The sequence below is a fragment of the Dipodomys merriami genome, unplaced genomic scaffold, assembly GCF_024711535.1.
Source record: "Dipodomys merriami isolate MVZ:Mamm:240054 unplaced genomic scaffold, mDipMer1.0.p SCAF_92, whole genome shotgun sequence".
Classification (NCBI taxonomy): domain Eukaryota; kingdom Metazoa; phylum Chordata; class Mammalia; order Rodentia; family Heteromyidae; genus Dipodomys; species Dipodomys merriami.
Window position 1 is genome coordinate 4,022,887 of NW_027206535.1, and position 26,616 is coordinate 4,049,502.

Sequence of the window (26,616 nt, forward strand, 5' to 3'; positions counted from 1 at the left end):
CCGAGTGAGTTTCTCAATTTGCAATGTTTTCTTTCTTCTTATTAAAAAATATTTCCATGTTTCCTGATTTGGAAATGTTTAATAAAATGCATGAGAATGGAGAAAAACAATATGTTTGGGAGAAGCCCTGTTCCCATGGGAAGCAGTTCTTCCGCTGGATTTGGGGGTGCTTTGGTGGAGACACATGAGCAGAGACCAGCAGATGGGGTTTCAATCCCAACACTGCCACCTGTTCACTGGGTGGCATGGTAAGGCATTCACCTCTGTAGGTCCCGGGCTTCCCTCCAATAAAACAAAAGCCTGTGGAAGCTCTCCTGGCATGGCGTGGGTGAGCACATGAGATACGAAACAAACTCTGCACAGCTCCTGGCATCCATTGGGACTTTAATAAACTAGTGTATTCAGTCAGCCAACAGGAGTGAGCCCCCAGCTATGTACCAGGTTTGGTGTCTGGTTCATGAAGCTTATGGTCCTGAGAAGATGGCTGATACAAAGCAACACCAAAGCAGAAACACAAAGCCACCTACAACTGGGACAAGGGCTGCTAAGATGTAGCAAAGGGCAGTGGGACTTCTCGGAAGATCTCACATTTGTTCAAAGCCACTTAGGAGGTACCAGACTGTGGTGGAAGGGGCCCAGGTGAAGGGATGAGCTCAAGGAAAGAATGAGGCAGGTTGGGCGAGCCACAGAGGGAAAGGCGGGGTAGGTGAAGAAATGCTCTCTCACCAGCACTGGACTTTAATAAGCAGAGACACAGTGAGTATGGTGGTGCCATCTGTATCCTAGCTACTTGGAAAATGGAGGTGGGAGAATCATAATCTAAGGCTGGCTTGGGCAGAAGCATGAGACCGTATTGGGGGGGAAAAAGAACTAAAAAGAAGCAAGAGGACTGGAGATGTGGTTCAAATGTGAGGCCCTGCATTCAATCTCCAGTACCAAAAGCAAAAACTAAATCAAAAAAGAAAACACATATGCACAAAATGCCTCACCAAGCCACATGAACACTTTGGCTCAGTCGGCCTGTGCCTGGGGTATCACCTAGAGCCCTTAATCCCTCATCTTCCGTCCTTTTTTTCTCCTTATCTCCTTCTGTCCTCGTCTTCTCTCTCCCCATCTTCCTCCTTTCTCTTTTTTCCCTTTGAAACATGGCTCCTACCTCGTCTCTCTCGTCTCCCCTTTAGTTCATTCAGTCTTTCCTGGTGAAGCCACAATGGGGTATCCATGTTCAGGGAAAGAGGGTTTCTGCTTCCAGTGAATGATTGTCCCCCAGGGGAAGCCAGCTTGCTGGCTTCAGGATGGCTTTGGTCATACCTGCTGGATTGTCAGACATAGGGAGCAGAAAATGGAACAAGACTGGGTCCCTGTTTTGGGGAGCCCTGTGGGAGGTCAACAGGGAAGGTGACAGCAGGAGTTGGTACCTAGGTCTGCCAACAGTGGGCATCTTTGGGGGCACAGCAGATGAATCAATTGATACCTAACCCTACTTGTTAATCTAACTCTGCCTGCTGTCCAGGTCCCCTCTAGACCCTCCTCTCCTTTTCCTCTTCCCCCTTCTACCTGCCACTCAGCTAGGATCTCAGCATTGTTCTGGAGCTTTCTCCAGCATCACTCCACATCCAACCAGTCCAACTCCTCCAGCTCTCTCAGGCTGCCTCTCATGCTGCCTCTCAGTACCACCACCCTGGTGGACACACACGTGTATTACTGCAGCATCACATTGCTGATGACACAGTGCTTCTCTTGCCTCTTGGTTGTCCTGTGCTCCCCTTGGGGTTCCTCTTCTCTGCAGCCAGGGAACTCTGTCCTAAACACAAGTTCCTCTCCTGTTCCAATCCCAACAGTGCCTTTCACTGGCCTCGAGGTGATGCTTGCAGCCTCTGTATGCAGGCCTGCCAAGATGTAGATTCTCTCCCCACTCCTCTCTCCCCTCTCCTTCTCTCTCTCTCTCTCTCTCTCTCTCTCTCTCTCTCTCTCTCTCTCTCTCTCTCTCTCTCTCTCTCTCTCCCCTCTCCTTCTCTCTCTCTCTCTCTCTCTCTCTCTCTCTCTCTCTCTCTCTCTCTCTCTCTCTCTCTCTCTCTCTCTCTCTCTCTCTCTCTCAGACTAACAGTGGTTGAAAAATCTACCTTTGGGAACAATTTCCTCTTTTGTGTCGTGGTGTCCAGGCTGGTCCTGTGAGGATCCCCCTCTTGCTGTCTGTGAACTATGATCTGAGCTGCTTTCTTCCAAGGAAAGGAAGGCTGAGACTCGAGCTGGACCTGATGGGAATGATTTATAATGTGGGGCACAAGACAGCAGAAGCTGGGGCTCTGAGTAGCATTTATCTTGCTTTGCCACAATAAAAGGAACAAATAAATAAGGCGGAGGAACTGCTGGCTTTGACAGAAGGGCCTCGGACTGGCGAGAAGACACCTGTCTGCCTCTCTAAGCCTTGAGGCTAGGGGAAGGCTCTTGCTTATACCTCTGCAAGAAGCTGCTGCTTCTCTATCTAAGTCTGTGCTGCTTCTGCCCCCGAGCTCAGCTCATGCTAGGCCCTCTGCTCAGAGTCTCCTCGGGCAGAGGAAACTGCCTCCTCTAGAAAGCCCTCCTGGATCAGTGCCCCTGTGAACCCCATAGCCCAGGCTCCTCTATGATCACGTTGCCCAAGGTATCAACCTGTGTGGTCTGGCTGGGTCCTGTTCTGTGTCACCCCACCAGGAAAATCTGCTGAGGGAAGTTATAAATGGACCAGGGCTCCTGGGAGGTGACATTTAAACCTGGTCTCATCACATGCACTCGCGTATACACACACACACACACACACACACACACACACACACACACACACACACACACACACACACACACACACACACACACACACAGCAGGCCTCTTCTTTCTGTTTAAAGTCATTCTGGGTCTCTGCTTTCTCTCACAGATGCTGGCTTTGGTTTTCATTCAGTTCCATCCACCCAAGGCGTCAGTCTGCCCCCTGTGAGGTTTATCCCTCCTGGTTGAGCCTTTCCTGACACCCGCCATCAGTCACAGAGCGTGACTCGGAAGCAAAGGCACTTGAGAGTGCTTACTTCTTATATACAGAGACAACCATACAAGTAGTTGGGATTCTTGAAAAATATTTCCTCCGAGATTCTAGAAATGATTTACTTCTCATCTCATTGATTCCTGGGCCTATCTCTGTGAAGTAGGCAGGGCCGGATATTAGCTTTATTATAAGAGATAACCACCATTATCATCATTTATCAATTGCCAACAGTGAGATGTGGGCCCAGACTTTTATGTGTGCTATCTCAATGAGTCCTCACAAAAACAAGATTCATAACGGCCATTTCTCATTTTCCTAAGAGAGAAATTTGGACCCAGCTCGATGAGAGAATTTGCATAAAATAATCTATGGAGTGGCAGGCCTGAAGTGTGTGCCTGGCTTTCCCCGAGTCCACACATTAGGCCTCTGAGAAAGCCAAGGCCCGGAGAGATGACTGGGGACTTCCCCTTCTCAGATCTCGGAGCCTGGATCTGTATTACAATAAGCCGTGTTTCACAGAGGGAGCCAGGCAGAGCCAGGGCAGCCCTGTTCAGCAGAGTGGGTTGTGCACCCTGCAGCTCCCCCAAGGCCATTCAGAGACTTCAATGGGAATGGCGCCCCCTGGAGGGAAGTGCTGCGGAGGCAGTGGTCCCAGCCAGAGCTCCATAGAAAAGAGGGGTGTTTCATACCCCTCGGTGGTGCTTTATAGATGGTGTTAAAAGCAGGCATCTCACCAGGTGAGCAAATAATATCACGGAGGATGCAAAAGAGCAGTGTCACCTGGGCAGCGTTAGTATGGGAAGGAGGTGGGGATCCCCTACCCTGTGGACAAGAACAAAGAGAAACAGAGGCTGGGAAAGGCCTGGGAAAGGAGCTGCCTTGTTTCTGTTTCCCAGAGCAGTGGAGCATCTGGGGTGGGCGTTGGGAGCTCTGGCTGGGCAGCTTCTCCTGCCACTGAGAAAAGTGGGTGCTAATGGGGGAACCCCCGAAGTCAGGGTGAATGGGAGAGATCCAGTTTGGCAGAGGTTGCCAAGGGCACCAGGGGAAGGTCTAGGCTGAGCCCTGGTGGCCTGGGAACACGAATAGCCTCTACTCTAATGTAGGAACATAGCTGCGGGGCTCTGTGGACTGCAGGAGGCTCCCCAATCATAGAGAAGGCAGAAGCCTGTTCCTCTAACCTCTTTGCACAAGCTGGCACACGTCCCATTGTCTGGAAGTGAGCTCTGGTTATGTGAAGGGTGATTGAGTCTGGTAGGGAGCATATTCTTGAGAGCTGATCCAAGCCTACCTGTCCCACTGCCAACTCACTCAGACCGTGGTTGATGGAATTAATGGGAAACTTCTTGAACACATCAGAAATAATAGGAATGCTGAAGCTCACTGCTCTATGGAGAAGAGAATGGAGACAGCCAGTCACATGCCCAACTTCCTCTCCCTCTTCTCCAAGAGGGCTTTCTTGCTGGAGGAACTTCTACATCCTGGGAACTGGCATGTCCAAGGCCTAGGCGAGCAGCTTTTGGAAAGGAAGACCCCAGGTTGAGACTCAGGCCAAGCAGCTCCAGCACCCCTCCCTGCTCCTCTCTGCACTCCTCCCTGCTCCTCCTTCCTCTTCCTGGAAGCAAGCGGAAGGATACAGCTGCAGACAGGCTGCCCTCAGCATCAGAATTCCATCTGGTTTTTGAATGGGGAGGGGAAAAAGACAAAGGAGCAAGAAAAGAGGAGATGCCCCATCTAGAGGCTGCATTCCGGCTGCAGGAGCTGGAGAAAAACTGGGAAACCTTGCTGTACATCACATAGTTCTCATCTGGGAAGGCAGAGGTAGAGTCCTGCATAAGGGTGGAGGGGTGAGGGATGCTGGGGGTTGAGGGGGGAGCAGGCAATCCAGCTCAAAGGTTTTCCCTAGACAGTAGGTGGGCATAGCACTGGAAAGGCTACAGTGGTCTCTGCCCACACAACGGGGGCATCACCCCAGAGGCTGGGGAGCCCTCCACTTCTAGTTTTTTTTTCCAGGAAAGTTCCAGAACAGCCATGTGCCTGTGGTCAAAGGCCTAGGTGGCAGGGGCTCTGCCTAGGGATAGGGATCAAGTTTGTGTCTCAGAATCTGAGTCTTGGGCTCCTTCTAATTCAAAAGACTTCATTCTGGTCAGATCAGGAGATGGAAGCTAGCAAGGGGACAACTGGGGTCAAGTTCAATGGCTTTCTCATCACTACGCTGCCTCTTCCCCCTCCAGGGACACCAGTCATGCGAGAAAGATCCTCTTCTGGGTAGAAGCTGTGTGACTTTAGACATTACTTTTCTTCTCTAGGCCTTGTTTTCCTCACCATAGAATGTGAGACTTTGGTTCTGGAGCCCCTTCCCAGCTCTAAGCAAAATATTTCTTGATGGAACACTATCTCTTTCCTCTCCTGTGGCTGGGGCAGCCAAGCACCTTTCCAGTCAGGCGGCCTACAGCATCTCTCGGAACAAGAGAAGGCCAGAGGTCAACTCAGGTGGAAATGAGCAAGCAGCTTTCACCTAGGGCTAGTTCTGCTTCAACTAGCCAGGGCAGGCAACTCCCAAGTCACACAGCCCCAAGCCACGGCTTCTCACCACTGACCACCATGCAGGATCCCTGCAAGAGGACACGGCAGGGGAGGTTGCTGCCATGGCCATCATGGAAGGACAGGGAAGGCTTCACTCAGTCACACCAAAGCCGAGGTGTCTACTGGTCCATCCTCTGTCCTTCCTCTTCCTCATGACCCCAGAGAGGCTCTGGACCCCTTGGTCCCAGTGTCTCTGCTCCCTAGCTGATTCAGAGGAAGCTGCCACATAGAAGGTGTGCACTGCATGTTGCCAGGCAACAAAACGCTGCTTGAAAACTACAGCCCATCTCTGACACTTCATAGGGCTGCAGGAGGAGCCGGCCAGGGAACAAAGGAGAAGAGAGACGCTGGTGCTGAGCAACTGCAGAAAGCAAATGAAAGCCTCAGTGGAGTGCAGGAGGGGAGGAGATGGCGGGGAGACAGACAGTGGGGAGCCACTTGGTGTGGGGGGGGAGCTCCCCCAAAGGCTTCCTCCATTCTGTGTTCTGTCAGATCTGATGTGACTGGAGATGAAGCTGGGATAAGGGAGATGAGAAGGGTGACAATGATGACAATGTCTTCCCTGAACACTTTCTCTGCTGTTGGTTTCCCCTTTTATCTGACAAGTGGTTTTTATTAACCTTCCCTTGATCAGTAGCACACTTCTCCTCCAACCTGCCAGGAAATAGGATTAGCCTTAAAACAGAGATCGCAGCTGGGTGCCGGTGGCTCACGCCTGTAATCCTAGCTACTCAGGAGGCCGAGATCTGAGGATTGAGGTTCAAAGCCAGCCCAAGCAGGAAAGTCTGTGAGACTCTTATCTCCAATAAACCACCAGAAAACCAGAAGTGGCGCTGTGGCTCAAGTGATAGAGTGCTCACCTTGAACTAAAGAGCTGAGGGACAGAGCCCAGGCCCAGAGTTCAAGCCCCACGACCAACAAAAAAAAAACAACAAAAAAACTCCCAAAAAACAGAAATAGCCACTGCCAACCTCATCTGCTTACCAAACAAAAGTTCTCTCCATTTGCTGGGTAGCTTAAGTAAGCACCTTGGGTTCTGAGAGGATCCAGAAGAGAAGGAGTCCTAGAAACTTCCACTTCCCAGTTCCTAAAAGTGTCTTCACAGACCCTGGGAAATGGCAGACACCGTACATGGAAAGACCATAAACTCTATGACAGCATCCCTTATTCATGCAAAAAACAAACCAAAACAACAACAAAAAACATTGCCAGTTTTCTGTGAGGCTGCCTCGCTAGTGGATCTTACAGTATGGATTTACCACCCACTGTGGGAAAGGCAATGACACAAACAACTTCATACCCTAGTATGGAGAGGGTCCTGTACTGCTCTTGTCCTATTTTCCAGTCAACGAAAGGAGATGATACCATAAAGGATGATTGTAAGCGTTAAGTAGGATGGCACATATCAAAAGTCAGCACTTAATAGGACTGGAAGCGGGCGGTGGCGTATGCTGGTAATCCCAGCTACTTGAGAGGCAAAAGTAAAAGGATCATTGGCTAAGGTTGGTCCCATGAAAAAGCATGAGACTCTACCAGAAAAATAAACTAAAACAAATAGCTGGTGAAGGTGAGGTGGTTTGAGTGATAGAGTGATTGTCTAGTAAGCACAAGGGCTCAAGTTCAGACTCTGGAGCTAAAAGAAAGAGAGAATGAGAGAAGAGAAGGAAAGGGAAGACAAGGGAAGAGAAGAGGAGAGGAGAAGAGAGGAGAGGGGAGGGGAGGTGAAGGGAGGGAAGGGAAGGGAAAGGAAGGGAAGGGGAGGGGAGGGGAGGGAAGGGAAGGGAAAAAGAAGGCAGCCAGCACTTAGCAAGTGATGACTCCTTCTCTCTAAGCTTGAGGTCAACCTTAGACTCACTGCCAATACCTTGGCTCAGCCTCACCCACCCTCCAGCTTGCTATAATTGTCTTCAGTGACAAGTGGCTAATCTCAGGAGACTAATTTCTGAACTAATGAAAAGCCTCAAGACATAACTTATCCCCTAAATAACATCCATAATTTAAATCATAAACAATAACAGAAAAGCAAATTAAGGCTGCTGGTAACTAAGTGGTGAGACGATTTTAATGTGTTAAATTTGACAAAATAATTATAAAGCTACTATCTGGCTTGCTAGAGTGACATGGACTGACCGGATAAGGTTCACTATGTAGGTGATGACTGCGTTAATTTGGGTTTATATTTTCTCAGAACAAGGTCTAGGCCGTCATCAAGCCCCACCCCTTCCACTGAACATTGCCTTGGTGGCATCCGGGGACAACAGTCTGTTTCTATCTGTACTCACTAATGAGAAGTGATACTCAGAAAAAAAATAAAATAAAATTACTATTTTTCTATTGCACCAATTTTTTTTTTCTGGAAACCAGACTGCATTCCCTCAAAAAGAAAAAAAAGAAAAAACCCAAACTGGTTAAATCACCACACAGCTCAAACTGAAATCAAAATACAATTCACTTTGCACATTGTGTTCCTTCTCCTTTTTTCCCCAACAGTCTGTCTCCCTAACACAACTCCTCAATTTCACAAGCACCCCGAGAGCCCCTTAGCAGGCAGGGAGGATCCACAGGTCCCAGGCCTCTGCCTACCATCAGGAGCCAGAACTTATCACTTAGCCTCACTGAGGGGCCCTGTCCTGACCCATGAAAGGGGAGTCCAGGCTCCCTGTTCTGCCTGCTCACTTCATGGGGCCATGGCGAGAAGCAAAGAAGCACGTATCTTTTTTTCCTGACTATCCAGCTTCTCATGGTTTCTCTTGTTTGAACGTCAGGATGTACTTAGGAAGCAAGTAGAGTGGGCTTATCTCTATCATGAAGTTCAGGAGCATTGGGTCCAACAAAGGAAACCACTCAGAGTTTGTCAAGAGCCAGAGACAATCACAGGCAATTATTTATTCCAAGGGAAAGTGGCTTGTCCAGATTCACACAGTAGGTCCATAGCTAAGCTAGGTTATGAACCCAGACTTGTGCTCCTCCCTCCTTCCCTCCCTCCCTTCTTCCTTCCTTCTTTTCCCTACTTCCTTTCCTTCCCTCCCTTCCTCCCTCTTTCCCTCCCTTCTTCCTTCCCTCCTTCTATTCCTTCCTTCCTTCTTTCCTTTCTTCCTTCTCTGACTCCTTTATCCCTCTCTCTGATGGTTTTATTTCTTTGAGACAGCGTCTCACTATGTGACCCAGGCTTCCTTCCACCTCTCCAGCTTCTGGGAGCACTGGGATATATGAGGTATACACTGGTGACTTGGACCTTGTATGTAGAAATGTAAAGTGTTATCATCATTGAAACTGAACTCAACTGTGGATTTATTATGGTGGATAATGGGTGTGGACAGTAAGGGCCACAGGCGCTACATTAAAGAGCATGGGCTGAATGTTGTAAATGATCAATGGCAGGGTTTTGAGGGGTAGCAAATGGAATGCTTCTCGTAATAGGGAAATTGAAAGTCAGACAAGCTCCCTGGATGGCCCAGGGTAAGATGGCAGGAGTTTGTGCCCAAGGGGCATCAGGGAGAGAGGAAGTGAACAGATATCACTGAAGAAGAACCATAGAGCTGGGTCCTGAAGCAAGGGTTGGGATGGGGGTAGACACAGGCACCTGGGTAGCTCATGATTCTGAGTGGCTCCATAGCTTTCACTTCTGATTAGTACATGAACCCAGGAAGGAGCAGGGCTCCCCAATAATCAAGATCACATTTTTCCATTCATGTAAATGACCCATGAATATTCCTTTTGGGTGACTTTGCCCACTAGTCCCTAACCTTGAAGCTCCCTGTCAGCCCCAAGACCATGGCAGAATAAACCTCATCCCTGCCCTACCCTGTCACCACAGTGTGGGAATCCCATGGGGACAGGTGGTGGGTAGCAAGAAAAGGAAGAGAATGTGTTCTTATCCCAGTTACCTCCCAGTTCAGCTTCCAGGGTCTGAGGCCAGGTCCCAGAGGATGGAAGAATCTGGATTAAATGAAGAAAGCAAGTCATGTGCTTTACAATTTCCCCTATCTTCACTCCTTCACAACCCACCATCTCTTCTTCTTTTATTTCTGATTTCATAATAATTCTCCTCTTCTCCCTACCCTTTTCCCCATTCTCCTTTAATTGTTCTCATCTGCAGTGTTTTTGTCCTCTGTCTGTCAGACCAGACACTCCTACAGCATCTCTGGCCTTCCTGATGCAGATGCTGAAGAGCCAATGAAGCCATCTCCTGGAGCACACCTCACCTGCAGCCATTCACATGCCTGGGGTACTGGTTCTAGGTACTCCCATAAATGTCCTGAGGCTACAAAGGGTCTGTACGGGAGCCCAGGCTCACATCGCCCTACTGCCTTTTCCACTAAAGCTGCTGGCTGCTAGAGGAGGCCTCGGGACTCTTCAGGGAAAATGACATGTAAAAACTCACTCATCAACTCCTCTCAAACCCTGAGTTCTTATAGAAGATGCAGAGGCTTTTTGAATAGTATAAAAACCAACATTACCCCTCTCCATTAAAACAAACAAATTTAGGTGTTTATACAAAGAAATACAATAAAGTATAATGAAAAGGAAAGCATGGAACATATTACAGATAAAACAATTTAATTTCCATGCGTTTCCCAGACATTTCTATGCATATTTTTCTATACCTATGTGTTTTAAGTGGGTGAGTTCCTATACTATTTTGTGCATTCTTTTCCAAACATTACACCATAACTATTTCCTCCACATTATTACAGTTTTCAAATGGTTAGGTTCTCTCTTTTTTTTTTTCCAGCACTAGGGTTTGAACTCAGGGATTCCCACTTTTCCAGCCTTTTTTGTTTGTTTTTTGGGTTTGTTTTTTTTTTTTTGCTCTCGTTATTTTTCTGATAGATCTCTTCCCCCTCCCCACCCAAGACAGGTTTGGACTGTCTACCATCCTCCTACTGTCACCTCCCAAATAAGTGGGATTACATGTGTGTTCTATCATATCCGGCCAAAAGGTTGATTTAAACTGTTGCCTAATAACCTATCATGCAATGAACTATAACTCACTTAACTGTTCAACTCCTAGACATTTACTTAGTGTCTAATTCTTTACTGTTATAAACAGTACCATGCTGAAGAATAGCAATGTAAATTGATTATTCCATTAAAGCAGCCTTGTAGAAGGCTGATTACTGGATTAAAGTAACACACTTGTACAGGCTTCTGTGACAAATGGCTGTTTTTCAGAAAGATGGTGTGAATTTCCTTCATTCTGCCAGTATGAGGGAAACAGCCCACCGGTGCCCCTCCTCCCCAGCAATAAGAATTTTCCTCAGCACTGAATTACACCTTTAATTTTTTTTTTCAGTTCCACAGAAGAGAAGGTAATTCTCCTTGCAGTTTTATTTTGTAGTTCTTTGGTTAGTGAAGCCGAATATATGTTGTGTTTCATTTTATCGGCATTCTGTATTTCTTCCTTTTTTTTATTTTTAAATGAGGAGGAGAGTTCTGCCTCGGATAATGGGGATATTTGGCTCTGATCACTTCTGCTGCAAATATTTTTCCTAGGTAACATTTGCTTTTAAAATAAGTTTATATTTTTTGAAGGACAGGAATCTAAATATATATATATGTATATATATGATATGATATGATCAAATACACTAGTTATTTTCCCCCTCATGTTTTTTTTCTCTTCTGATATTTCATGCTTAACAGTTCTTCCTTATCCCAGGATTGATTAAATATTCACTTTGATTTCTGGTTCCTGTTTGTGATCTGAGGGTTTTTTTTTTTTTTTAGCCTCCAACTCTTTAATCTACCTGGAATTTATTTTGGTAGCTGCTGAAAAGTGAGGCTCCAATTTGACTTTTCATCGAAACTTCCAGCTTCTCTATTAACATGTATTGAATAATCTATTGCTTCCAAATTAGGCTTCTTTTTCTTATTTGTGGGTTCCCATGTACTAGGATTTATTTCAGTTTCCATTTTGTTTCATCAATCTGTCATTACTGATTTTTCAGTAATTCCAAAGAGAGTTAATTATTTATAGTTTTATAATTTTTTTTTAACCAGTCCTGGAACTTGAACTCAGGGCCTGGGTACTGTCCCTGAGCTTTTGTGTTCAAGGCTAGTGCTCTAACTCTTTGAGCCACAGCTCTACTTTTGGCTTTTTGGGTTTGTTGTTGTTGTTAGTTAATTGGAGATAAGAGTCTCACAGGCTGCCCTGCCCAGTCTAGCTTCCAACTGTGATCCTCAAATCTCAGCCTCCTGAGTACCTAGGATAACAAGCATGAACCATCAGCACCCAACTATAATGCATTTTAATATCTGTAGGGAAAGCCCCTCAGTATACTTTTCTTTCAAAGAGTTCTGCTATTTTGATAGCAGAGTGAAAAAACAAGAGAGAACATGAGGCCCTGAGTTCAAGCCCCAGTACCAGCTTTATTTTGTTTTTGGTTTTTTTTTGTCAGTCATGGGGCTTGAACTCTGGGCCTGGGCGCTGTCCCTCAGCTCTTCAGCTCAAGGCAAGCACTCTACCACTTGAGCCACAGCTCCACTTCTGGTTCTCTGGTGGTTTATTGGAGATAAGAGTCTCACAGACTTTCCTGCCCGGGCTGGCTTTGAACCTCGATCCTCAGATCTCAGCCTCCTGAGTAGCTAGGATTACAGGTGTGAGCCACCACTGCCTGGCTAGTATTAGCTTCAATATATATATATATATATATTTCCGCTACTCTCACTTATTAGTCAGAGCATCCTCTATATTAGTAGTTACTGTCCCTTAAAATTTTGAATTTTGTATTTAACACAACAAAATTTAGTGAAGCTTATTAAAATTTGGTAACATGTGCTAGGCGATGGTGGCTCACGCCTGTAATCCTAGCTACTCAGGAGGCTGAGATCTGAGGATCACGGTTCAAAGCCAGCCCTGGCAGGAAAGTCTGTGAGACTCTTATCTCCAATAAACCACTAGAAAACCGGAAGTGGTGCTGTGGCTCACACAGTAGAGCGCTTGCCTTCAGCTGAAGAGCGCAGGGACAGCGCCCAAGCCCAGAATTCAAGCTCCACCACTGATTACAAAAAAAAAAAAAGGGATCATTTGCATTTTCAACATTGTTGTTGTAGTACCTCATTAATTTTGTGATAAATTTAGTCTGCTTTCCTAAGGTTTATTTTGTACTTCCAATGAATAGAGTTTATTTTCCTTCTTCAGTTTTTAATTATAAAAAATTTAAGGATTTTTTTTTTCCATCTGGGTAACAACTCGTCAGACCTCAGTAAAGTTGTTACTCTTGTGAGTTTTGAAATAACCAGTAATGTAGTTCAGACTCTTCTGTTGATGAAGTTGAAATAGATATTACTTAACAATCCTAGTTAACTTCTACCTACAAAGAACAGGACCTAAGCCATTTTTCTAATGTTTGAAAGATATGATCAAGCACAGATTGATTTTGTATATGTTCCAGGGATGCTTAAAAAGATTATTTGTTTATATGCTAAAATAATTGGATATTTCTCAATTAATGAAGATATTTGGAATTCAGGTTTCAATCTCATTTTTTTCTCCTTAAAAGTTCATAGTTTTACTGTGTCTAAATGGTTCCTTCGACCCATTTAATGCATTTAATCTCCCTCTGTCTCTGTCTGTCTGTATCTCTCAGCAGTACGAGGGCTTGAATTTAACTCCTCACATTTGCTAGACTCTTATCACTGAGCTTGCCTTCACTCTCCTTGGTGCTGGTTATTTGACATAGGGCCTCACTTCCTGCCTAAGTGTGCACCTGGACCGGGATCTGCTTTTTTTGGGGGGGGGGTGTCCGGTCGTGGTGCCTGAACTCTGGGCCTGGGCTCTGTCCCTCAGCTCTTCAGCTCAAGGCTAGCGCTCTACCACTTGAGCCACAGCGCCACTTCCGGCTTTTTTCTTTTTGCTTATGTGGTGCTGAGGAATCGAACCCAGGGCCTCATGCATGCAAGGCAAGTGCTCTACCACTGAGCCACCTTCCTAGCCCTGGATCTGCTTATTTTAGGCTTCCCTTCATATCTAGGATAACAAGCATAGCTTGAGAAATCTTCCAAATATTGCTGCCCAAGCTACCCTTGAACCAAAATTCTCCCAATATCAGCCTTCCAAGTAGCCAGGATTATAGTCAGAAACCACCGGCGCCAGACTTGAGTATTTCTTTTCTAAATAGCATGAAAATAAATCTCATTCTAAAATTCCATCTAAAAAAGAGACATTATCTTTTAATTGAGGAAGGGAATTCAATAACGTTGATCATTAAACATTTCAAATTTTGTTTCCTTTCATCTAGTTATGTCTTTTCTGTCTTTAAATTTGTCCTTTCTGCTTCCTTATTTTTTTCTGTATTAGCTGTGTAGGCTCTGATGTTGTTGGAAAAGTGCATTGTTTTCATGGGCTAGGGAAACTGTTAGGTTCTCAAGTTTGCTGCACCTTGTTTCTGTGACCTGCTGCACATTGTTTAGCCTTTCTGTGGGTCAAATTCCTCCTATAATGAAAGCAAATAGAGTTCTCATCCCTTATACTGCTGTGGCCCACATTAGGTGAAATAACTCAAGGAGTATACTATGGTTACACTATTGCTATCCTTTCAAAAGTCTACCTGTGGCCAGGTGCCCGTGGTTCACACCTGTTATCCTACTACTCAAAGCCAGTCTGGGCAGATAAATCCAAGAGATTCTTATCTCCAACTAACCAGCAAAAAGCCAGAAATAGAGCTGTAGCTCAAGTAATAGAGTACCAACCTTGAGGGAAAAAGTTATAGGACAGCCTTCAGGTACTGAGTTCAAGCCCTAGTACTAGGATGTGCATGTGTACATGCACACACACACTATAAAATAATGATTAAACAATTTTTCTCTAATAATTAAATTTGATAAAAATCTTTTTTTTTGGGGGGGGGGGTTGGTCATGAGGCTTGAACTCAGGGCCTGGGCACTGACTATGAGCTCTTTTGCTCAAAGCTAGCAGTCTACCACTTTGAGCCATAGCACCACTTCTGGTTTTCTGGTGGTTAACTGGAGACAAGAGTCTCATGGACTTTCCTGGCAGGGGCTGGCTTTGAATTTCGATCTTCAGATCTCAGCCTCCTGAGTAGCTAGGATTATAAGTGTGAGCCACTAGCACCTGCCTGGAATCTTTTAAAAAAAAAAAAAAAAAAAGCAAAAAGCAACAAACTCTCCTCTGCATAAGAAAACAAATGTAGCATCCTTTTAATAACTTCTTCTAGTCCTCTCATCGCAAATTATTTTACATGCTAATTACTAATGAATTATAATTTTATATGTCTTTTTTCTCTAGAATCTGGTAAAGGGGATTGACATTAGAATATGATTTTGTAACCATGTATAAATAATCTTGATTTTAAGTCTGTCATCTTTCAGTGCTATCTTCCTGTCTTACTTTCACATCATATATGTATATATATACATACACACACACATATCAAATCAATCCTAGGGTTTGACTCAGGGCCTAACACTTGCTAGGCAGGTGCTCTTCTACTTAAGCCATGGCCCCAGCCCATTATGATTATTGTCTTAGTTGTGAGTCATCCTTTGGTCAACTAGTATACAAGTTCCCCTCAAAAATGTAGGTTGTTTTTCTCTAAGTCCATAAGCTCCAAAGAATGACTTTTGGATAATTAACTGAAAATTCTGTGAAGGTGTGCTAATTTAGAGTCATGTGGGAATTTAGAGGTCATGAGGAAAACGACTTGTTATCTATATGTTAGTTGCTAGTCTTACAACTTAATACACTTTCCACAAAAAGAATTCTTTTTTTTGGGGGGGGGGTTCTGGTCATGGGGCCTGAACTCTGGGCCTGGGCGCTGTCCCTCAGCTCTTCAGCTCAAGGCTAGCGCTCTACCACTTGAGCCACACCGCCACTTCCGGCATTTTTTCTTTTTGCTTATGTGGTGCTGGGGAATCGAACCCAGGGCCTCATGCATGCAAGGCAAGCGCTCTACCACTGAGCCACCTTCCCAGCCCCACAAAAAGAATTCTAACCAGAAAGCAGGAAACCTTTTTGATCTGCCTGTGCTGATCTACCCCCCATAAACTCTACCTAGGCCAACTCCAGAAAGGTTTTCTTCACATGTATCTTTGAATATGTTATTACCCAAAGTATTCTGCTTCCTTGTTCTAAAATGACTCTAGTCACCGGATTTCCCCTGGCTTCTGTAGCTCCCACCTCTGCATTTATCCTTTCGTTCATCTCTTCTGCATTCTGAAAGGACATTGAAATTTGTCCCCTATAGCCCACATTTAAGCGGGGGAGGAAATCACAGCCAGGTGCTGGTTGCACATGTCTGTAATCCTAGCTACTCAGGAAGATCACAGTTGGAATTCACCCTGGGCAGGAAAGTCCATGAGACTCTTACCTCCAATAAATTACCAAAAGACCAGAACTGGAGCTCTGGCTTAAGTGGTAGAGAACTAAAAATAAAACAAACAAACAAAAGACCTCAGGGACAGTGCCCGGGCCATGAGTTCACGCATCAGGATTGCATTGAAAAAAAAAAAAGATGCTATCAATGTGGATTATCTTTGTACAAAAAAAAACCAGTTTTGGTTTTCAGAGGCTCTGTAGTTATATGAAGTAAGTAGATTATCATTTTATATCTGCTATTCTTCTCTATCATAGACATTCTATTTCCTTGTATCATTTGGAATGTCTAAGTATCTTCTGGTGTGGCTTTTGATTTCTCATCGGTAAATATTCTTCCACATCTCTAGGATAATTTCCCTTAACCCTAAAGCTGCAGAGGTCTTGTGAAGGATTCTCTCCTCTCCTCAATACTGATCTAATCAGACCTGGCCTGGCAGCAGGGCCGCCTGGGCGCTCTCCTCTATCTCAGGGTCCCCACTTCTTATTCCTCCAGCTTCATGGAGGTGTTTCTTGGTCTAACAGGTTCATCTAATGCAGTTTAATACTTTTTAATCCTCACTAACTACCCACCTGATACACTGAAACTGTGTTTTGCAAACTGAGAATCAGGACTCCTCTCAGTAAAAAAAAGTTTTGAGCCAGACGCTGATGGCTCACACTTGTAATCCTAGCTACTCAGGAGGCTGAGATCTGAGGCTCTCCATTCAAAGCCAGCCCAGACAGGAAAGTCCATGAGGCTCTTATCTCCAATTAATCACCAAAAAAAGCCAAAAGTGGAGCTGTGGCTCAAGTGGTAAAGTACTTGAACAGCACCCAGGCACTTGGTTCAAGTGCCTGAAATCCAAAAAGAAGGAGAAAAGGAGGAAGAGGACAAGGAGGAGGAGGAGGAAGAGGAGGAGGAAGGACAAAGAAAAAGTTTTGAACATGTACTACCCATGTTTTATAAATTATACACAGGTATTTTTCTCTATCTATTAAGTACTGAGCAAGCATATGCTGTTTTAAATAAAATAACTATAACTAGAAGTTCTGATCCCTGGATCCTTGGGAGCGCTTCACACGGGAGAGTGTGCCTCACCCAAGGACTCATCAGAGCCACAGTTCTCTGCCCCACTATCCCTAGCCCTGCCCAGCCAACAGCCTCAGCATGTAGACTCTGACTCTGGTCACCTCCATGCCACGAAAGTGGGTCACCACTGTATTCTTAGAGTCCAGTGCCTGCCAGGGGTGATAGGAGGGTGTAGGAGGGAGAGGAACAGGGGGAAGAACCCTGTATTTTTGCTTCCTGCTGTGGATTGGTGCAGAACTGCATGCCTGAGGCAGGTGCAAACAGAACTGGAGAAAGCCTCATTTACCTTCCTTATAGTGGGAATGTGAGCTAAAGAATGTTTGTCCTCCTCCTCCTCCTCCTCCTCATCCTCCTCCTCCTCCTCCTCCTCCTCCTCTTCCTCTTTCTCTGTGCTGGGGGTGAGCCTAGGGTAGGACCTCATGCCCAGTAGAAAAGCACATTATCTCCTAGCCACATCCCTAGCCCCCAAACAGACTGTTTAACCCCAGCTCTAGGGGCCAGGTCTCCAGAATCAATTTCTTTATCAAACTACCTACATGGAGAAAAAGATGCAAGTCCCACCATCACAGCTCAACCCCTGCCTGACACAAGACAGAGACCGACAGCCTCTGTGCAGGCCTTGGAGCCTAAGAATCCATTCAGAGGGATCCATCTGTCAAAAGGCAGGAAGGTCATTTACAAAGCAAGACTCTGCTGGTTTTCTCCATGTTGTGGAGGCCTGCTGCTCCTCACAAGGAGACAAATAAACAAATGTGAGCTGGCAGACCACTGTTTTGGGAGTGTAGGGAAAGCCGGCTTCCCCAGCCTGCTGCCTTGGGACTTGGGGCCTCCACTGGTCTTCCCCCCTCCCCCAGAAGGCAGCTTGGCATTTGACAGTGTTTAATGAGGAGGTTCCTCCAGCAGTCCTAGGAGGCCTGTGGGAGGCAGGCATGGAGCCAGGAGAATCCCAGAGAAAGCCGAATACTGCAACTGTCAGGCCTTGGAAGCGGTGATGTAATGGCCTCTCTGGGGTCCCAGCAAAACAAGCCCGGTGTTGTCACTGCCCTCCCGGCAACCAGGGCACTGCCCTCCCACGAGCATGGCTGTTCTGAACAATCACTAACTCCCTTCCCTCCTTGGCAGGAGGAGATGGGCAAAACCTTTATTGTCACATAAAAGCCAACCCAAGATATGAGAAGTGTCTTTTAAAATTCATCTTGCTGAACAGGGATTTCCATAGCAACTTCACAAGTGTATATATGCAACTAGAGATAGGGCCAGGCTGATGAAAGCCACCTGGAATGTGAACAAGCCCTGATCTGGGTATCAGCAGCCATGGCTTTTTCTAGAACTTGGCAGGTAGCTCTGTGACCTTGGGTAAGTTGTGTGCCCTCTCTGAAGTCAAAGGTGACAGATTCATCATCAGATCAGGCTGAGAGAGATCAAGTCAGCATGTCCATTGCACCCTGTCTGAAGCTTTTGTTCCCCATGCATCTCCTGCTCCCAGTTCCTGTGCTTTTTCTGGTTGAATAACTCCTGTCTTCGAGTCTCTGCCGATCTTACTTATTATTTGACATTGGGAAGGACAAGGACCATTTAAGCCTGATTCTAAAAGAAATTGGTTGATCTTTGTAAAGGAAATGCTTTGCCTGATTAGGAGAAAAAAAAATGTACATGTGCTTCACAGTTCTGTCAGTTAGATTTCCTGGGAATGATTCTGAGATGCTAAGATTTGGGGACAGAAATTTCATTGGGGCTGGCTCTGAATCAATACCCTTGGAGCTTGAGGAGGCAGGACTGGCTCAGTGAGGTCTTTGTGTGAAGCCAGTGGCAGAGACCTCAGGGGATTCCCCCGACTCCCACCCCAGAGATCTCAGAGCCCTGGTGCCCGCTGGCCCTGTAAACTTGTCCCCCTGCAAATGAAGGGGTTAACTCTTCGTAAATGCCACCAGACAGTCAGTGGGTTCTTACTCCCCTGGACAAAGGGCTTGACCTTGAGCCACAGGCAGCTCCCTTCTGCCAATTCATTCCTAGGAGAGGGACAGTCACAACCAATATAGCCTAGGTGAGGGAGTAGAGCCTGACTCATGGATTGGACATCATATGGGAAGCTGCAGCATCTGCCACACACACATGTGTTGGAAATGAACAGGAAGTCATCCCAGGAGCCAATATGGCCAAATGGTCCAGGGCACAAGCAGCAGAGACTGTCAAGACAGCAAAACAGGGATTTAAGTGTTAATCTCAGTGGCCTTAAGATTGGGAAAGGCTAGGCCACAGTTGCCCTGGGTTGGCTAGCCAAAGAGGTCAGAGACAGGCTCCTATTCTGATTCCACACTTATTAGCTCAGTGACCACCAGCCAGTTATTTCATGTCAGTAAACTCTAAAATGGAGACAGTCAAGGTACTTTGGCCATAGGTCTGTTGTAAGGCCAAAGTGGGATAGCATGAAGTGTATGACATGGAACTGGAAGGTGGGAGGGGAGGTGGGGAGTGGGGGGGAGTGCAGGGGCAGCCACTGGTAGGTCATGCCTGTAATCCTAGCTACTTGGGAGGCTGAGATCCGGGAAAGATCAAGGTTTGAAGCCAAGGAAGCAAATAAATAAATAAATAGAGGAACATGGTCCAGGCTAGCCCAGATAAGAGGCAAGACCCTATCTCAAAATCAACCAGCCCATAAAAGAGCTAGAGGCATGGTTCAGTGATGGAGCACTTACCTAGCAAGCACCAGTCTCTGAGTTCAAATTCTATTATCACATTATTATTATTATTATTAATGAGGACTGGCATAAAGGAAAATGCCAAGGCAATGACAGCATCTAGTATGCTCTGTACCACATACCTTATGTTCTATCCAATCAGAAGCCTGTAATCAAATGGCCTTCTCTCAAGAGAGGAACATTTTTAGAGAACTGCCTTGTCTTTGGTTCCTCCATGCCTTGCCTTGGCTTCAGGTAGAGTTTGTGAATCAGGTTTGCATAGAAAACCATCAAGTATCAGGGGCCAGGCTAACCCAGCCTGGACTTAGAACCTATGAAGAACCACTCAGTATCAAAGAAATGAAGCCAAGTATTTTGCTAACTAGACAAATTAACACTTGCTTGTTTTCCAGTAAAAAATGTCATCCAGCCAGGCGCTGGTAGCTCACACCTGTAATCCTAGCTACTCAGGAGGCTGAGATCTGAGGATCACGGTTCAAAGCCAGCCTGGGCAGGAAAGTCCGTGAGACTCTTATCTCCAATAAACCACTCAGAAAGCCGGAAGTGGCTCTGTGGCTCAAGTGGTAGAGTGCTAGCCCTGAGTTGAAGAGCTGAGGTACAGTGCCCAGGCCCAGAGTTCAAGCCCTATGACCACCACCACCAACAAAAAAAAGTCATCCATATTTGTGAGAGTCTCCTTAAACATTTCTGTTGCACACTCAGTCTATGCTTATCTGAAATACATTCCCAACAGGGTTGGAAGGTGGAAAGCTTCAAAGGCCTTAAAAGACTATGCAAATTTAATTACTATTGTTAGAAAGTTTCCATCAATTAGTCAAGAGAACAGGAAGAGTATTGCTGATATCTAGTAGGAGTCCTTTTGTTCTAATTATAAAATGGCAGCCACAAATTCCTACCTGTTGTCACAGGGATCATGATAATGATAATATCCTAGGTCTCTATATTTTACTACCATTGTATTGCAATGTACAGCTCACATACATTACCTCGTTTTACTCTGATAATAAATCCTGCAACATAAATGTTAGTATCTTCTGCTTACAGATGAGAAAATTGAAGTCCATACAGGTAAAGAGATTGGCATGATGTTTCTTCACTACAAGGGCCACAAAGAAGCCAGGCATAGTGGTACATACCTATAATCCCAGCACTTGGGAAGCTGAGGTTGGAAGATTGAGAGTTCAAGGCTAGGTTGGGTAGTCTAGCAAGACTTTGTCTCAAAAAGCTAAAATATAGGGCTAGGAATGTGGCTCAGTGGTAGAGTGCTTGCCTAGCATGCATGCTTGCCTAGCATACCTTGGGCTGGATTCCTCAGTACCACATAAACAGAAAAAGCTGGAAGTGGTGCTATGGCTCAAATGGTAGAGTGCTAACCTTGAGAAAAGAAGCTCAGGGACAGTGCCTAGGCCCTGAGTTCAAGCCCCAGGACTGGAAAAAAAGCCACAAAAATAGACAGAACGACAGAAAGAGAGAGAAAAAAAAAGACAGAGACAGACAGACAGGCAGACAGACAGAATTAGATTCTAAACACACACTTTCTCTAGTTAAGGAAACTATGTGCTTGCCAAAGAAGGTTCATAAAGCATTGGAACAGCCTCTGCAGTGTCAGCGACTGAGCAAGGGTCATATTCTAAGCAGTTGGGTAGTTGAGGTCCTGAGACCCAGACAAGAGTTTCCTAACATTGCCCTGGTTCTCAGGGACTGACCCTGACACCCTTAAAGGCCCTTGCATGGCCCTAGCAGAATGCCCTCTCAGTTTGACCATGTCTGCTGACCAGAAATCTGTAATGTCTCCAAACAGAGAATCTCAAAATAGGTGGGAAATATACTTCAAAGAATTTTTTTTTAATTTGTGCCAATACTAGGGCTTGAACTCTAGGCCTGGGGGCTATCTCTTAGCCTTTTCTCCTTAGGCTGGTACTCTACCACTTAAGCTACATCTCTACTTTTGGCTTTTTGCTGGTTAATTAATTGGAGATTAAAAAAATCTCACAGGCTTTCCTACCCAGGCCAGTTTCAAACCATAATCCGCAGGACTCAGCATCCTGAGTGGCTAGTATGAATGAGCCACTGGCACTTGGTACCTGGCTAGTTCGGAGATCTTTTAAGCTAACTGTACTCCAGACTTCCTTATCTTGATCATAGCTCTGCTAGGACTCTGGTGCACAGAAGTTTTGGCAATAGAATTGTTAAGTGCTAATGAATTAAGAATGACTACCAGGATCTGTGTAAACGACACAAGATGTTCTCCACGCCTTTCAACATGATAAAATTCGCTCTCTCCAGGAAATGTATCTTCATTCTACTTCAAATGATCCTTACTTTAAGATGAGGAAACAGAGCTCCAAACAGTCTCCTAGGTTGCACAGCTATGTAGGGGCAGAATCCATATTTCTAAACCTAGGTTTGGTTTGGACTCTGTATATGAAATCAGATTAAAATAAATATTCAAAGCTGGCCATGGTTGCCTATTATCCCAGGCTGATACAGGATGATCTCAAGTTCAAGGCCAACCTGAAACCTCAAGATAGACCTTGTCTCAAGAGACAACAAAAAAAGAAAAAGAAAAAAAAAAGAGAAAAGAGCATCGAATATCTGAGGCTAGTTTGAGAGGAAGAAGAGTCACAAAGAGCAGTTCTAGAAGACCTTGGCAGGAGGCAATTGCAAGCATTGACCCTGATGAAGACTGTTCTGAAGAGCAGTCATACTGTCCCAGAACCTTAGATCTCTGTTAGGTCTCATCTCTTCTCTCCCATCAGGGACTTCTCCAAGTCACTCTGCAGCCATCAGCCTCCTGAAACACTTCCCAAAGTCTATGCCATCAGCACAGTGTTTCTCAAAACTGTAAAGTGCACGTGGCTCATGGTGGAAGCTTGTTAACATGGAAGCCCCGACTGCGTAGCTCTAGGGGAAACCTGAGATTCGCTCTCCCAAGTCTCCAGTGATGTGGATGCTACTGATAGTGGACCAAGCCATGAGCAGAGAGAACTCAGTAGAATATAGTGAAAAAAGTGAGTGGATGAATCATTTTAAGAAAATGTGGACAACATAAACAAGTTTCATTACTGCAGGACTTCTCAGAGCCTTATAGCATTCACAAGCATAACTAATCTCTAAGAGGAGATGATACAAAAATTGTAATATATTATTTAGGAGTAAGGATTGGGGAATATCCCAAAATCTTTGATACATTGTTGTTTAAAGAGGAAACAGAAAAGTCAAGATATTATATGTGTGTTTTCCCCAGCTTACCTTGGCTCCACCCTCTTCGCTCCCATTTTCTCTCCTTCGAGGTGTTTAGCTACATGGTTGTCTCCTCCATCAGACCACATGCCTCTGTCATCCCCGCTCCTCCTCCCTTCCCTGTGCCAGCCTGGTCTCTGTGCTTAGGAAGGCATGGTTAAACAGATCACAGGGACCGAAGGGACCCACAGCCAATACCTTTCACAGACTCGAACCGTCCAGGCAGCGATGATCCACAGAGAGATGCTAAACACCAGCAGCACAGTACCAGGGCAGATGGTCATGAGGGTCTTCATGACGAAGCGGGTGTTGAAGTTAATCTTGTTGAGGGCCCCGATGCTACGGGATGAGGCATCGGTGAAGAGCTTGCTGTGTAACAACATCACCCTGGCGATCAGGTACAGGCGCAGAAACATGGGGATGGACAGGATAATGTCTACATCAGCCTCTGCCCGTGATGGGGTGTAGGAGAAGGCCAGGCGTGCTGTCCAGAAGAACTTGTACTCTCCAGGAATGGGGTGGATGGCACACACCAACATCTCCAGGCTGATGTACAGGATGCGCTCGTAGGTCATGGCTATTCGCCAGTCATCTGCACCATTGTCGATCACAAAGAGCTGGTGGGAACAGAGAGCCTGTTAGTGCAACCAGCACCACGGAAGGAGTGCATGAGGGGGGCGGGGGACACAGATCACTGGGTTTTGGTCACTCTGACCACCTGATAGTCCTTGTTAGGGGCCTCCCTACAGTGTGAGAGCCAAATGAGGAGTTCGGAGACCTGAATTCAGGTCCAGCTGGAGGTATTGGCTAAGGCACTCTATTCTGTGGGCCTCAAGTTACGCTGGAAATCATTTCTTGGGATATTGTGACTTTTAATAAGAAAGTAATATAGCTGATCTTCATCCTAGTTTAGGTACCAAAATCACGAAAACCCCAGAAACACGACTAAGGATGTAGCTTGGGGTACGGCACTTCCCAAGCATGTAGGTTTAATCTCTAGCACTTAAGGAACAAACAAAACCACAAGTCTCCAGAGTACTAAGATTCTTAAATGCCCCTCTGATGGCTGCTGGCTGGGGACTCCTACACAGCAGCCTCAGGATGGGCACTGGAGGCCAGGGGAAACAACTTTCAGCCTCGTCCTGCCTCCTCCTGGGCTGGAGGTTGAGTTGATTGCCAATGGCCAATGATCTAATCATTTGTGCCTACAGGAAGGTCAAGGGTTGAGCTTGCAGATTGCTGCCCAGAGAGAGGGCAAGGAAGCTCTTCACCCTTCCCACCTAGCTGCTCCTGTGAATCCTTTGTAAAATCCTTATAACAAACAAGTGAATACATTTCCCTGAGCTATGTAACCTGCTCCAGGAAATTAATCAAATCCAAGGGGGAGATTGTGGGGTAAGACTTCAATCTACACAAGGGAATCCAGGGTGAAAGTTCCTTTACTTTGTACCCCTTCCTCCTCCCCCCATGGCCTCCTTGAGTGTCTGGGATTCATTCTTTTGATTTTTTTTTTGTTTTGTTTGTTTTTGTTTTTGTGCTTAAACTCATGGCCTGGGCACTGTCCCTGAGCTTTTATTCAAGGCTAGTTCTCCACCACTTGAGCCACAGCACCACTTTTGGCTTTTTTGGAGGGGGAGGAGAGGTAGTTAATTGGTGATAAGGGTCTCATGGGTTTTCCTCTCCAGGCTGTCTTTGAACTGTAATCCTCAGATCCCAGCCTCTATGTGCCTGGCTCTAATTCTTCTGTTTTGAAGTGAGTCCCCCAGTACCCCCTCTTCTCCCCGTTCTTCCACTGCCTTCTCCCTGGGTCATTATTGTGGTACCTGAGGACCCAGGACACAGTCTGTGCTGCTGCCCATCTCTGAGAACAAAACAAGAGCCACTGAGGAATCTGTCATAACTAATACAAATTCATGGCAAAGCAGCTGAGTCACATGATGTGGACAGGGAGGGGTCTCTTGGCTTTTACAGTCTGCCTATGGTGTTTATTCTGTAATTTAACTTGCAAATACAAGTTCCAGGTAGTTCAGGCCACTGAGAGGCTGGTGGAAATGACTGAGGAGGCAGCACCATGGAGGTGGTATCCAACCTTGCTGGGCCTGCTTCCTCTTTTTCCTGCCCCATGACATACAGAGCCCTAATGGGTATAAAATGATGGAAGACCATAAACTATAAGAGATCATTAGTTTGTTTATTCATTCATTCACACATTCATTCATTAACACACATGTTAAAGGCTACTATCGGGGGTGCTGAGATTCAGGGCAGAGCAAAACAACTGTGAGGCTAGGCCCCAAAATAAAGATCATGAAGGGGAAATAGAGCCCACTGTGGGAGCAACTAGATGAAGGTCAACCTCACCAGAGCTCTAATTCAGAGGCATCTTCCCAGCCAGCCATCATGGATTACTTCTGTAATCCCAATTACTTAGGAGGTAGAGATTGGGAGAATCTCAGCTCAAGATCAGCTCAGGAAAAAGTAAGACTCCCATCTTAATAAACAAGGTAGAAGTGGTGGTCCCCACTTGTCATCCTAGGTACTCAGGAAACATAGGTAGGAGAAGAATGGTCTGGCACTAGCCCTAGGCAAAACTGAGAGACCTTATTCTAAATAAATAAATAAATAAAGCCAAAAAGGATTGAGGGTATGGCTCAAATGGTTAAGTCTCTGCCTTACAAGTGCAAGGACCTCAGTTCAAACCCAAATACTACCAAATGAGAGGCGGGAGGGGGGGTAAGGGTACAGTCTAGCTCCAGGGGAGATGCCCTCTTCCTTTCCCAGTAGCGTCCTGCTTTTCCCAGACACAGGTTCCCCCATCAATTAGGAAAAAAAAAACAACAACCCTTGCTCCTACCTGCCACCTGTCAGGCCAAACCATGGCAACCTGTCTGGCCAAACTCTTCAAATACAAAATTAAAACCATCTACCCTGTAATAAAGAATCACATCCAGTTACTATAGTAACTGGGTTCACTCTGGGCAGGAATTGAAGCAGCCAGTAACAGATTCCTTTGATTGCTTGACGGGGGATTGGGATTGTACACCATCCGAATTGAAGGGTGGAGGAACTCAGCATCTCTGCCCAGCTCAACAGACAGGATGCAGCTGGTCCCAGGGCAGTGTTCTTACCTGCCTCTCAGGTACCTTGCTTGTTTCCGTTTCTTGATACAGGGCTGGCCTCCAAATGCACACAAGGCTAGCAAGCTAGACAGAGCCTCTCAGAATCAGCTAGGTGATCTCCAGCCACTCATCTCACGAGACTTTTCTGAGTCCATTTCCCCATCTCTGTACCGGAAAGATTGACCTTGACCACACCTATCTATCTCATAGGATTAGAATTAGGATCTGTAATAAAGATAGTAAGTAGGTCTACTTACTAGTTATTACTAATGACTCTCTAAATGTGAAGGATTATGAAATTGACCAGTCTGGGGCTCATTTAGAAACATTTAGAAATCAGTCAGGACAACCGAGTAAGGAAAGAAAAGGACAGGGGGAGGAAGGAAAGGGAAGTGAACGTCCCAAAGGGCCATTCAATCTCAAATAGACTGTCCAGATGCTCTCCAAATGCTAGAAAATTCTAGAGTTAATTTGGAACCAGGATCTTGAGTAGCACTAGCCCAGAGGTATAAGGGGAACAGTATACGTGGCTCCAAAAGGGACC

General features: G+C 45.8%; 1 protein-coding gene across 3 annotated transcripts in view; it reads right to left on the minus strand.

Moving 5' to 3' along the window:
- Positions 1-26,616, minus strand: part of Kcnn3 (potassium calcium-activated channel subfamily N member 3) — a 204,366-nt gene that overhangs the window by 45,236 nt on the left and 132,514 nt on the right. For all 3 annotated transcript variants that reach the window (XM_070013932.1, XM_070013931.1, XM_070013930.1), the window contains exon 3: positions 23,152-23,570. In XM_070013932.1, coding sequence (XP_069870033.1) covers positions 23,152-23,570 — 419 coding nt within the window. The remainder of the gene's footprint in view (positions 1-23,151; positions 23,571-26,616) is intronic.